General features: G+C 49.4%; 1 protein-coding gene across 2 annotated transcripts in view; it reads left to right on the top strand.

Moving 5' to 3' along the window:
• POLG (DNA polymerase gamma, catalytic subunit) overlaps nucleotides 1-15,003 on the top strand; it is a 1,004,779-nt gene that overhangs the window by 215,023 nt on the left and 774,753 nt on the right. For both annotated transcript variants that reach the window (XM_069624312.1, XM_069624311.1), the window contains exon 7: nucleotides 7,682-7,864. In XM_069624312.1, the coding sequence (XP_069480413.1) occupies nucleotides 7,682-7,864 (183 nt within the window). The remainder of the gene's footprint in view (nucleotides 1-7,681; nucleotides 7,865-15,003) is intronic.

A 15,003-nucleotide genomic window follows, 5' to 3' on the forward strand; every position in this document is an offset into this window, starting at 1 on the left:
CCGAGGGGACACCCGGACAGGGGAAAACAGCGTACCGTGCCCCCCACTGCTGCGCCATGCTGTAACCCGGCCCGCACCCCTTTAAAAGAATCAACCGTTAGCTCCACAAACACCTGACGGATACCCTTGCAGCCACGATGCCTTCACAGAAGAACAAAGGGGAGAAAAGCGGGAGGAACCGTGAGGAATTGCGCGGGCAGACCCAGGGGGAACCCAGCACTCACCAAAGGACTTGGACATTTCCAATACGTGAGGCACAACAGCGGCAAACAGGGAAAACAAGTAGCAGGCCCGCATCCCCCATCAAAGACTGAAACCCACCTTGAAAACCCCTTTGCCGAGAGCGGACCAGGAATAGACCCTGACCGAGGCCTGAAAGCGCCCCAGTGACTTGAATCACCGACCCGGAGAAACCTGCGAGGACAACTGCACACGCTAGGACAACTGCACACGCTGGGCGCAGCAAGTCCCTGGAAGGTACGTGAACCGGCCCACAGGGGGAAATATAAGATAAACAATGGAAGCAGCATGGTCCCCCTAAGATACGTTATACAGGACCCTGGCCGAATCCCCTAAGGAAGCCCCAACGGTTAGACCTGGCATCTGACAGCGTTTCCTGACTCACAACGCACCCGCACATGAGCGAAGAAGAAAGTGGAGAGATTGGCGCGAACAAACCCGGGGGAACCCTGCACTCTCCAAAGGAACCGGGCGCTAACAACACAGACGCCACATCCAGAGCCCGCACTACACGGAAAGCAACGGACACATACTGTGCCCGGAACACCCTGAGGCGGAAACTGAACCACCTAGCTGATCCTCCGTACTGACTAACATACTAGGGGAGAAGGAATCGTCCCGGACCCCCCCCGAACAGTGACCCACCTTCAGGAACCCGCGCCCCCCCCCCCAGCAGAACCAGAGGAACCCTTCTCACTCCCCCACACCCCCCGCTATGGCTGAGACCCGAGCACGGGAAGGGGAGCCCCCACCAACACGATTGCAACCACTGTGGTGATGGATGAAGGGAATAAGGACAAGAGCCTCTGAAAGGTCCCAAAGCAGGATCAGATCCCAAACGAAGAACGCCGCATGGAAGGGCCAACCTGTGAGGAGTGACTTTCCGGGACGCCATAAAGCCAAGACCACATACACTGACCACAGATACCACGGGGCAACAAGGAGCCACACCACTACCCACACAACAGACGCACGACACAGATGTCAGGCACCAAACCAAAGAACACCCCAGAAAGAACCAGATCCACAGCAAAAGGGCGAAACGGACAGTTGGAACTATACTGGAAACATCCCCTGGAGGGGAAACAACACAGAAGCAAGACAGAAGACCCAAACACTGAAACGGAAATAGCGGACACCAACCCCGTGGCGCTAAATAAAGAGGACCTACAGGAATGCCTTAGAAGCATGGAGAATAGAATGATGGAATCCCTCCAGACCCAACTGGGCACTATCCGGGAAGAACTAAAGTCCTCCCTGCAGGAGCTGAGGAAAGACATCGTAGATCTGGGGGATAGAGAGGACACCACAGAGAAGGACCTCTCAGAGACAACAGAAGATGTAAAACAGAACCGCATCCTCCTAGAACAGATTTCCAGAGCCACACACAACCTAGAACTGAGAATCACTCACAAAGGTCCAACATACGAGTGAAAGGCCTGGACGAAACGGTTGGGGACAAAGACCTTTGCGACACAATCCAGCAGTGCTCCAGCAGCATGCTCAAAGACACTCTACCAGAAAACATATCCAATCGATAGGATACATAGAGTGGGACCCAAACGAAACGACCCGGGATCCAGACCAAGAGACGTACTCATGGCAATGACGTCATACTTAATGAAGGAGGAAATATTACGAGCAACCCGCACGCAACAGACAGTTACCATAAACGGCAGCCAGATCCATCTCTTTCAGGACTTAGCCCTATCCACGCTGCACAAAAGAAGACTGATGCAACAAGTCACGAGAGCACTGAAAGCCAAAAATATCATATACTGATGGGCATATCCCTTCGGACTACAATTCACGTGGGAAGGCAAACCACGGCTGATCTCTACATGCGAAGAAGGGATAGCCTTGTTGCAACTAGAAGAAGAGGAACCCCAAAAAAATGTGGAAACACACCAACCGAGAAAGGGGCAGGGCCCAGACTATGGGAATGGTCCCTCGACACCAGACGACGCCAAGAAAGAGAACCCGTACCAAAAGGCTCCAAACCACGATAAACTTTAAGGGAACAAGCACCACATAATAAAAATGAATAAAGCACCAAAGAACCCGGAGAAAGAGTGGAGGAGGAACCAAAGACCGGGGAAAAGAACACAACGAAAGGTAAATTAGAGAGGAGATTGAACTAAGCTTGGGCGGAGAGGGGGGGAAATCTTTGAACCCACAACAAACCCAGATATGCCCTGGTGAACGGGTCACTGGGGGAATCGGGGGACCCAACGCTCCGGGCAGAACCCGGAGGAGGCGCAAAGACTCATTGGTCCCACCACCTCGAGGATGAAACAAGTTTACAGGTTTAAAATGTTTACGGTTTGGTTATGTTATGTTGGGATTGGTTCAAGGCATGGTCCGCAAATACACCCTGCACACCACCTATCGCTGAAAGAGGGCACACAGATATGAAAGAAATTCCTATACAAGACTCATGCCTGAGCTAACGGTCATGACCCTGAATGTACAGGGCCTAAATTCGCCAGTGAAACGACACAGTATATTAACACGCTTGACGGAACTCCAAGCCGCAATAGTATTCCTACAAGAAACACACCTGCTCACGATAGATGAGAAACGGATGACCCATAAAGCCTTCCCCAAACAATACTTTTCTTCCAGAGAGTGGGGGGGGACTAGAGGAGTCGCAATCCTACTAAACGCTAACCTACCATTCAAGAAAAAGGCTGTATATAGAGACACAGAGGGCAGGTTTTTACTACTCATGGGGACCCTGCACAAACAAACATACCCTAATAGCACTATACGCCCCAAATGATAGACCAGACATCTTCCTGGCCGAAATCCTGCAGAACCTGGGCAGCCGGTGCAAAGGACAAATTATAATAGGGGCAGACTTTAACTGCGTAATGGACCCCACCCTAGACAAGACCCCACCCCCCCACCATTGCAGATGGTAGGAACAGACAAGCACTAGGCAAACTGTTCAGGGACCTAGGGGTAATAGAGACATGGAGATTCTTTCATGGCACAGAAAAGGAATTTACGCATTATTCACCTGTACACAGGGGATATTCGACGATAGACATGATCCTGACCTCATCCACCCTCATCCCAGAAATTGAAGACGTGCAAATAGGAGTACAATACCTCACCGACCATGCCCCAGTCATACTAAATCCCCACAAAAGAGACACCCTGCACAAACAGAACCCGGAAACTGAACGAGATCGTACTCTGAGACGTCGCCCTTAGAGCTCACATGGAAACAGCAATGAACAATTACTTTCAGGAAAACGCCAACGGGGACACAAACTGGGGGGTAATATGGGACGCAGGGAAAGCAGTAATGCGAGGGGGACTTATATCACAAACCACAGCATGCACGCGGGAGAGAAAGCTACTCAAACAGAAACCTGAGCTAGAACTAAATGAAGCAGAGGCACAACATAAAGCTAAACAAACACCCAAAACAGTAAGAAACCTCCGAAAAGTGAGAGCCCAACTATAAACCCACATGGCAGATCACACCGCACAATCCATACTATGTATTAAACAATCCTACTACGCACACGGAGGCAAAGCTAACAAATTCCTAGCAGCTAAACTCAACTGTCAAAAAACTCGCAACTACATAGTGAGCCTTAAGAACTCAAAAGGGGGGATAAGTACATCGGAGGATGAAAAATTAGACCTCATGGAAAAATTCCACCGAGACCTCCTCGAAAGAGAGGGCCTATCCCCACAACCCCAGCTAGACTACATGGCCAAAATAGCCCTCCTCCAGATAACGGACAAGGACAATTTGAATCTTCAAGCACCCATAACGGCCCAAGAAATAAGTGATGCCATAACACACCTCCCACATAACAAGACACCTGGGCCAGACGGGTTCGGGAACGGGTACTACAAATCCTTCAGGAACCAGCTACTGGGCCCCCTAACAAACCTTTTCAACTACATCAGAGAAGCCGGGGCAGTCACGCCAGACATGGGGAAGTCGAATACGGTCTTAATCCTTAAACCGGGGAAAGACCCCACAGACTGCACAAGTTACATGCCAATATCATTACTTAACAGCGACGCCAAATTGTATGCAAAGATCCTGGCAAACAGGCTGGCAAACAGGCTGGCGAAGAGGTCTTACCCCAAATAATCCACAAAGATCAAGCAGGATTTATCATAGGGAGACACACACAGGACATCATCAGGCGGGCGGTAAACATTATAGAAATAGGGAACAAAACAAAACAGAAATTCTCCATAGCAGTCTTGGACGCACGGAGAGCTTTTGATAGTTTAGACTGGGTGTACCTGAACTTAACCCTGAAGAAATAATGGCTGCGACCCCACCTTCATAATGATGGTCTTGGCGAATTACAAACTCCCCTCAACAGCATTCATAATTAACGGCAGATCCACTACAACAATACAAATCCGAAGAGGCACTCGACAGGGCTGCACACTATCCCCCCTTATATTTGCAATGGCAATGGAACTAGCGGCACAAACCATAAAACAGGACCTAGAAATAAAAGGGGTATTAGCAGGAGGGATAGAGCACAAAATAGCGTTATACACGGACGATATCCTACTGTTCCTGAGAGACACTGCCAAATCACTACCCAAAATCCTAGAAAGATTACAGGAATTTGCTAAAGTATCAGGGTTCACTATTAACTACGCAAAATCAAAAGCCCTAAACATAACCGAAGAGGAGAAGATGCCCCAAAAAATGGCGACACAGCATCCACTAATCTGGGAACCCAAGGCCATAGACTACTTAGGAGTTCAACTGACACAGGAATATAGACACCTATACAGGGAGAACATAGTGCCGCTGTGGAAACAATTAAAGGAGGACCTCTTGAGGTGGGACGCCCAGGAACTTTCATGGTTCGCACGTATAACCGCACTCAAGATGACCCTTCTACCCCGCCTCCTATATGTAATTAGCTCCCTCCCGATAGAGATCCCCCCCCAAATGTGCAAAAAACTACAAAAGGATTTAATATCCTTCGTATCGAATGGGAAGAAGCCCAGAATTCAAAAAGGAATCTTAACCAGGCCACCCTTACTGGGGGGGACTGGGACTCCCCGACGTGGAAATATATGCATTGGCAGCCCAGATAGCCCGATGCTAAAATGGATGGGAGGGAACACACACAAGGGATGGGTGGGAATAGAACAGGGAGAAACCCGAATTCCACTAGGGACTTTGCAAGCCCTACGGGTAGGGGCCAGAGGGACAGTGGGACACCTATTAGAATCCACCCGCACTTCACTAAAAGCATGGGACACAGCACTCGGAAAACACCATATTGCCCCAGGACTAGGCCCCTTTACACCAATGGCACACAATCAGGACTTCACTCCGGGTAAACGGGACAGATTTTAGGCAAACTGGGGGCAACAACATCTGATCCACCTGAAAGAATTCTACCACGAAGGAACACCACTACAATTCGAGGATTGCAAACAGAAATTCGGCATAGGGGAAAAGGAGAGATACAAGTATATACAAATCAGGCACTGGATCTCCCAGGAAGGGGTTAAAAAGACGGCCACCAGGACTCCCATAGGATTGGAACTCACCCTACAGGAAGGCCAGACCCACAAAGCAATAACAAGAATATATAAGCTTCTAGATAACGCACAAATTGAGGATCAAACCTCATATAGAAATAATTGGGAGAAAGACCTGGGAACTCCTATCACGGAAGAGAAATGGGGGAAAAATCTGGAAGAGGGCCCAGAAGGCATCCAAATGCACCACAATTAAAGAGACCTCATACAAACTATACACAAGATGGTACTTAACCCCACATAGATTAAATAAAATGAACCCAGCCTACTCCCCCAACTGCTGGAGACAATGTGGCATCAGAGGGGACCTATACCACATGTGGTGGACCTGCCCTAAAGCTGAAATATACTGGAAAGAAATATTGGGACATAAATGAGAAATCACAGGGCGACAACTCCCACACGACCCGAAGGTAATACTGCTGGGAACTGCAGTAGAAGGAGTCTACGCAGAGACAGGCAATAACCCAACCCTGATTACACAGCTACTAAACGCGGCAGAAATTACTCTGGCCCAAGGATGGAAAAACCCTGAAAGCCCAGTCGTTGCGGGCTGATGGATTAAACTATGGCACGTACTGTCAATGGAAAAGGTAGGGGCCATAAAAGATAACAAATACTTGAAATTCAGGGAAGTGTGGGACCCGTTTATAGACTATGTAGCAGATAGGGAAGCCTACTTTCACAGACCAAACCTGTTGAGAACGATCCTGAACTAAAGCCCCCTGGCAAGATGGAAGCTCGAAAGGACCCACGATAACTGCTAACACAGGCAGACAATGCCCAAACTGCATTCTCATTGGCTAACGGTGTAGAAAAGCGGAACCAGCCCAGTTGGGGAGAGGGAAGATCGAAAGGGGATAAATGTTAGTTGTATTATTGTAGACAAAGGAGGGGGGAGTTATAAATGTTAGAACTCATGGACTTCCTGTAGATTGAAAAGAGAACTGAAAAGAAGAACGATAAGATCTTGTATAGTGTCTCTCACATGCATGCCTGTAACTTGAGTCCATGAGAAGAAAATAAAGTTTGGAAAAAAAAAAAAGAATAGGCCCTGAGGGTCAGTTCTAGAAATAGGTCTTGAAAAAATCACATAGCCCTTTTTGACAGCCCTTTTTTGAGATCTTGGCTTAACACCTATAAACAATTTCAGTGGCTGGGAAAGGTAAACGTTTAACAAGGGGGGAGGACTGAAAAATGAAAGATATTAAAAAATGGAAACTGTAACAGAGCCCCACCCATTAATAAAAAAATAAATGAATCCAAGTAGCCAAAAAGATCAGCTCATCAGAAAGGGTACCCCTACAAAATATTGCAGACCATTACTACAAGATCTTTTTCAACGAATATTTTTAATACATTTCAGCGAAAATATAGATGGGGGTTGGGTTGGGGTATTCATTAAGGTGATAGGATGTGGGTGCGGGGGACTCGCAGGGGTTCCTCCCACGCATTTATTTTAGCTGAAGGTCATTAAAATGATTAAAGGAAAACAAATTTGCAGTAATGGTTTCGATATTTTCATGTAGATCCATCAGAAAGTGCCTTTTTCAGGCGGTTAGTCAAAATGGCAATCCTCATTTTGATATGCAACTATTTTGTTCTTGTTTTTTTTCGGGCTCCTTTCCTTTTGCAAAATAGATTAAAATGTATGTTTATCCAGTGATGCTCAATTATATTATCCTCCAGTATAGGTTCCAAGAGAATAGTTCCATTGACTGACAAATCCTGCTCTCAACTGTTCCAAATCCTGACAATAGTATTGTATTGCTAAACAAATCCTATTAAGTGTATGTGATGGTGGGAGAGTGGCAATCCATTTGCCAATGCTCGTCCCCTTGGCTGTGGATTTTTGTGCATGCCTGCGTTTAACATGTTACTTTTTCTGCAGATGTCCCCATCCTGTGACATTTGCAGGGATGCTGGAAATGGGCGTGGCGTACTTGCCTGTCAATCAGAACTGGGAGAGGTACCTGGACGAAGCACAGAGTACGTATGAGGAGCTGCAAAAGGAGATGAAGAGATCCCTCATGAACTTGGCCAATGATGCTTGCCAACTGCTCGACCAGGATAGGTAAAGTAGCTGGTTTTACATATTGCCTATGCCTAGTTCTATTTCTTGAAAGCTTGTTCTACTCTGTTTCTACTGATGTCATTGATATTGATTACTTTTATATGTTAATTAAGGAGATACCATATCCATATATGACGTATCGCAAAAATAACAAAGTAAACACTCGCCACCGGGAGGCAAAGACCTGATTTGATAAAGAATGTGAACAATGAAAAAGTGGTTGAATTGCGTCTTAAGCACTCTGATGGACAGAGCGTCTAAAAGTATATCTAAGAGTGATAAAACAAGACTCTGACAAAAGAGCTTGGGAAGCCCTATTGCGAGAAGCCAAGTCTAGGGACACAAGGTGAATTGGGAAGTTTGTTGGTAGGGGCAAAGACGTACGGGAGCATGATGATTGTAATGTGGCAATTGCCCCGATATATAGATAATACACTTTGAGAGCTGACAAGAAAGATATTGAACTAATGGAATCTATTGTTTTGTGAGGTCCCAGTAGAGAAGCCACCATCAGTATTTACTAAAAGAGGTGGAAGTTGCTTTATGTTTGCATCATGCAGAGAAAGACTGAGGCTCAGACAAAATCCCTATTGATTTCTTCCATGGAAAAACCAAGGGTGTAGCTACCATTTTAACTACTTTTAGACTATCAATAAATTACATGCAGTACCCATTGGAGAACAGCTGAATTTGTTCAATTTTGTAAGAAGTGTGACCGATCTCTCCCCGAGAACTATTACCTGATATCGCTGCTTGATAGTACTAGGAAAATATTTTTAAAAAAGGTTATGATTCCAAGATGGCCGCTCGCAGGCGAAGACGTACGTCTCCGGGCTCCGCATCAGCAGGATTCTAAAGGAGTATAAAGCATGAAACAAGTGCAAAAAATGGTTGAAAGCGCATGGAAGGCTTGCATTAATAGCGTCTGATGCTGCGGATCGTAGAGCGTCCCCAACGCAGAGGAGGAAGAGCTCCGGCAGTCTGCTATCCCCCAACAGTCCGAATCAGGCGGGAGCCCCGAAGTGGAGGGCCTGGAGGGGGATGGGCGAGTGATGCACCCCGCCTGCGGGAGGCCCCCAAGGGAAGAGAGTTTGTGCCCCCTCCCCGGGCATCCGGGATTACGAGTAACCCCCCCCACCACCCCGGCGGTCCGGGGCTGCTGGGGGTCCCCATCCGACGGAATAGATTGGCGGAGGCACTGGTGGCAGTTGCGGCCGGGGGGATGGCGCCGGGAGTGGAGCCTCGGAGCGGCCCGCAGGGAGAGGAGGAGAATTCGCTCTACAGAGGGAGCTGCCCCGGAAGAGAGACGGTAGAATCCCTGCTGAAGGAACAGGGGACTCTCGGTGGACCAGGCGGACCTCCCGCTGGAGAAGCAGAGATCCTGGGCCATAATCTGCGCAGTTTGAGGGAGTCTCCGGCCCCCACCGCCGGACCCCGGGAAGAAAACTCAGAGAAAGTGGCCCACCTGCATCGAGAGGAAAATCAGGAACACGGGAAAAGCTCTCATTCCGCAGCAGTCTTGAAGCGGCCGCGCAGAGGTGGGCGAAAGGGTTGGAGACAGGCGTGAGCCCCGCGGTACAGCCACCTGATAGACCGGGAGACCCGACGGAGCTTCCCGGGCCCAGGAGGGTGCCAGCCCTGGCGGCCAACTCAGGCTGAGTGAGCTCCGCGCCCCCTCCCGACAGCAGACACACTCCATCAGGGGTTCTTCAAACCCCATTGCAATAAAAGAGAGGGAGCGAAGGGTCCACAGAGGAAGCACTGGCCCAATCGGGGCGAACGGAACGAGCACCAGTAACGGACATCAGGAGAGTAAGGTAGGAGGCTAGTTAGGGAGGCTCCAATATCAAGCACTTGCCTGGAACTGGCCCGGTGGGGGTGAGGGGGAGTGGAGCGGAGGCTTAGCGGATACTCCTTCAAAGCTTGCAGGCCCCCGGGAACTTAAAGGGGACTTAAAGGACAATCCCCCCAGGGAGGAATCGCATCAAAAGCAGCATACCTCCTTACAAATACACAATCGGGGAGGGAGGCTCCAATATCAAGCCACAAGGCCTTCTGGGGCCTGGGTCCTAAATACCTTCAACTCTCACTTCCCAAATATCTTCCTTCCCGAGCCCTTCGCTCATCCGCCTCCAACTCCCTCAGGGTTAGCCGCTTCTCGAAGCAACGAGCTGGGGGTAGATCTCTCTCCGCGGCAGGGGCCTCCCTCTGGAACAGCCTTCCTGCCTCCCTGAAACTTGAGGAGAACCATCTCCGGTTCCGGAAGCACCTCAAAACCTTCCTCTTTGCTTCTGCTTTCCCTCTCCCTCTCCCCTGCTGAGCGGCTAATTAATTTTCACTGAAGCTGCACTGATCCTGCAATTGGACCACTCTAAACGGCCTCGGTCCTGGGCCCTGCCACTCTCCACTTGCACTGATGCCCTGGAACCCCTTTGCACTGCGGGTCTGTCTCTGTATCCCTACAGCCCCCCCTCCCCCAGCACTTGTTCTGCACTTACCTCACACTTGCCACCAGCTGGCCCTATTTATTTATTTATTACGTACGCCTCTTACCTTGTACTGCACTTCCCCCCCCTCCCCTTCCCCTTGCACTTTTCCCCTCCCCTACCCCTGCACTTGCGCGATCTGAATGACACCTGGCCTAGTAGGATCGTTTTCTGTCTCCCCTTGTACCCCCCTCCCTGCCTCGTCGCGCCTTGAAACACTTGTGTATAGGCGCGTTACAAATACCATATCATATCATACCATATCATACCTGAAACTGGCCCAGCAGGGGTGAGGAGGAGTGGGGCGGAGGTTTAGCGGCCACCCCCTTAGAGCTTTCTGGTCCCCAGGAACTTAAAGGGACCTTAAAGGACAATCCCCCCAGGGGGGCAAACACCAAAAGCAGCAACCCCAAATATTAAAAGAGGGGGGAGAGACCACAGCCGAACACAGGCGAGCAGGGCGCCCGTGCCTCGCCCCCACCCGGTCCCAACAACGGGATCGCACAGCCAGCCAACAACCCCCTCAGAGATCCTAGCAACGGTACTGCCCTGGCGGAGAGCACAAGAGAGCAGAGATAAATGTGATCATCTTGGATGCCTGGTGCCAGAACGAAAAGTGCACCCCCAAAAGCAAAAAGGTCCCCCAAAATCCAAGAAAACCAACTGGCCAGGTGCGGGAGTCGTCAACAACAACAAGACGTAAACACACTGCCGCTGTCACAACACGCTACAGAGACAATGCAGGATACATCTCCAAGCGCCACAGACCCAGACAAAGAGGACCTGCTGACTTGTTTGAAGGGCATGGAAAGAAGAAAGACAAACGCATTCCAGACCCTTATCGGTCAACTACGGGATGACCTAAAAACCTCACTACAAGAAGTCCGAAAAGAGATCCATGAGTTGGGAGAGAGAGTGGACACAAAGGAGAGTGGCCTCTCCAACTTATCAGAAGAAGCTAAACACACCAGCCAGTAGCTGGACCAACTAGCGGTAGCCACGAATAACCGCAAACTCCCAAGTGGAGGATCTTGAAAACAGATCACGCCGATCCAACATCCGCGTTAAGGGCCACCAGAAACGGTCCCGGATGGAGACCTACGTGACACTCTGCAGCAGACCTTCAGCCACCTGCTACAAGACACTATGCCGGAAACAATAGGGTTTGACAGGATCCACCGAGTGGGCCCCCGCAGGCCGGAACCAGGAGCTCGCCCTAGGGACGTGCTGGTGGCTTTTACTTCCTATGCCACAAAAGAAAAGATTCTGAAATCAGCCAGATCCACGACCGATTTGACAATCAACGGGAGCCCGATCCAGTTGCTCCAGGATTTGGCGCTCTCTACCCTACACAAGCGGCGCCTGATGCGCCCAGTGACGAGAATTCTGCAGGACAAGCAAATCCCCTACAGCTGGTCGTACCAGTTTGGCCTGACATTCATTTGGGAGGGAAGACAGAAGAAAATCAGCACCTGTGACGAGGGCCTCGCGTTGCTGGGAGTGGAGGAGAACCAAAGCCGAGAAGAAGAAAATGGTTGGGTCCAAAATAAACAGCTGGCCGGGGCCAACCTGTGGGAATGGTCCAGAACACGCAGGAGTAGACCCAGGAGAGAGCCGCACCTTAGAGGTCCAACTAATACCCCACCAAGTCAGGAAGCTCAAAGTTGATTACTCAGGACGCTCTCGAGACTCTGGCCAAAGATGCATATAGCAACATCCTATAATATAAAAGCATACACATATACAGACCTGCAGAGGCGGAGCAGGGAAGGGCCCAATCTTGGAATCCAAACCGAGACAGGGATCTTTGAGACCTCTCGGAAGTAAAGCCCTATATAGTGACCCTAACACTCTAGTTATTAGAGGGGGGATTATGGGAAATCTCGTTCACAAGGGCCACAAAGATGGAGTCAGGGGGTATGGGGGGGAGAAGTAGAGAAGCAAAATGCAGAACAAACAGCGGATGTATGAAACAGAGTAGAATAAAACCGCATGGAGCAGGGGTGGGTGCCAATGAGGTGAATTGGGAGCGGACCACAAAGGGGGGGCAACCCTCCATAGAGGAAGGATGACGGAATCTAATGTAATTTCCCTGAATGCACAGGGGCTGAATTCTCCGACCAAGAGGAGAGCTATACTGGAAAAGTTAAGGGCTATGAAGGCTTCTATCAGGATCCTGCAGGAGACCCACCTCCTCCCGAAAGACAAGAGGTGGATGTCCCACCAAGCTTTCCCACAGCAATTGTATGCTTCCAGTGGGGAAAAGAAGAAGGGAGTGGCTATCCTGATAGGACGAGACCTAGATTTAAAAAAACTACAACTCCGAAAGGATAGTGGGGGAAGATACCTCGGGGTCAAAGGGAGAATAAAGGGCTGTATGTACACAATCCTAGCCATTCATGCCCCAATGAACGACAGGATGTATTCCTCTCGGACCTACTAAACCAGTTGGGCAGCTTGTGCGAAGACCAGATAGGTGGGGACTTTAACTGCGTCATGGACACAGCGTTAGATAAAACTCTTCCCCCCCCACAACAGCGGACCAAAGGAATAGGCAGGCGCTAGGACGCCTCTTTAGAGAACTAGGGGTCATAGAGACATGGCGATTCTTTCATGAGGGAATTAGGGCGTACGCCCATTACTCGGGGGTTCACCTGGGCTATTCCTGGATTGATATGATCCTGGTATCAGCTATGCTAATCCCCCAGTTAACATCTGCCCCAGTTTTGGTGGGGGTGGACTGGGGAGAGGAAGCGCGGAAACAAAAGCCACCCTGGAAGTTAAATGAACTCCTCCTGAAGGATATAGCTCTAAGGACCCATATAGAAAGCACCATTAATAATTATTTCAAAGAAAATGACAACGGGGAAGTGAGCTGGGGGTAATATGGGATGTAGGGGAGGTGGTGATTAGAGGGGAATTCGTATCTCAGGCGGCAATATACTACAAGAACAGAACCCTCATAACACAACTAGAAAAAGAGGTGAAGAATGCCGAAATCCAACATAAGGCCCAGCAAACAAGGAAGTCTCTACGCGAACTCAGGAAAATCCGAGCTCAGCTCGAGAACCACATGGCAGAACGAGTGGCCCAGACACTATTAAATGCGAAACAGTCCTATTACACACACGGGGGCAGGGCAAATAGATTTTTAGCCGCTAAACTGAGAAAACGGAGTGCCCAAAATTACATTACGCAACTACACGACAAGCACGGCAACCCCCACACAGCGGAAACCAAAAAGATGGAAATAAATGTTGCAATTCCATGAAGACCTCCTGTGTAGAGAGAACCTGGACCGGGAGCAGCAACTTTCTTACATTCGCTCAAACACCCTATCACGGAGCAAGAAAGGAGTAGCCTGGGAAACCCGATCACAGCACAGGAGATCAGCGATGCAATTTCAGCACTACCGACGAGGAAAACTCCCGGCCCAGACGACCTTAGCAACTGTTACTATAAAACATTCCGTTCTCAACTTCTGGCCCCGCTGACCAAGCTCTTCAACACAATCAGGGAAGAGGGTCGAGGGATGCCAGACATGGGGCGATCCACAACCATACTGCTACTAAAACCAGGGAAAGACCCCCGTGAGTGCTCCAGCTATCGGCCAATCGCATTGCTAAACACAGATGCGAAAATATACACAAAAATCTTGGCAACAAGACTGAGTATCCTCCCGAGCATAATTCACGAAGATCAGGCAGGCTTTATTACAGGCCGACTCACACAGGACAATATAAAAGAGCAATAGATGTAATAGATGCAGGGAGACTAACTCAACAAGCAATCGCGGTGGCCGCCCTGGATGCAAGACGAGCATTTGACAGTATGGATTGGAGTTATCAGAAAATGGTGATGGAGGGCTTGAGATGCGGACCGGAATTCATAAATATGGTCCTAGCAAATTACCAAATCCCGGCAACTAGCTTCACGATCAACAGACAAAGCACAAAATACATCCAAATTCGCAGAGGCACGTGACAAGGATGTCCACTCTCCCCTCTGATATTTGCGATGGCAATGGAGCCCTGCGCCATGCGGTTTAGGCAGGACGCCGAAATTGGGGGACTGAGATTTGGTCAGACAACCCATAAAATTGCGCTATACGCTGATGACATTATGCTCTTCATGAAAGATCCAGAAATAACGATGCCCCGAGCAATGTCGCAACTACAGGAATTTCGAGAGGTTTCTGAATTCGCCATCAACTTCTCAAAATCCAAAGCAATGAACATCACGGAGAAGAGAGAAGTGATTGAGAACCTAGAGAAGAACTTCCCAGTGACGTGGGTGAAAGACTCACTGGAGTACCTGGGGATCCGTCTAACATGTGACCCAAACAAGCTATACAAATCGAACATATTCTCCCTACGGAAACAGTTGCAGGAAGATATGCTTAGGTGGGAAACCCAGGAATTGTCATGGTTCGCTCGAATCACAGCGGTAAAAATGACTATCCTCCCCTGACTTCTCTGTGGTGGGAGCCATCCCAATGACCATTCCCCCTGCCAAAATCAAAGAACTGCAAAATGCGATATCTAAGTTCATCTGGCAGGGGAAGAAACCTAGGGTCCAGAAACGCATCATGCTGCGCCCACCTCTGCTCGGAGGCCTAAGAGTCCCGGATGTGAAAGGTTACATACTGGCAGC

The sequence above is a fragment of the Ambystoma mexicanum genome, chromosome 11, assembly GCF_040938575.1.
Source record: "Ambystoma mexicanum isolate Mex_15411 chromosome 11, UKY_AmexF1_1, whole genome shotgun sequence".
In the NCBI taxonomy this organism is placed as follows: Eukaryota; Metazoa; Chordata; class Amphibia; order Caudata; family Ambystomatidae; genus Ambystoma; species Ambystoma mexicanum.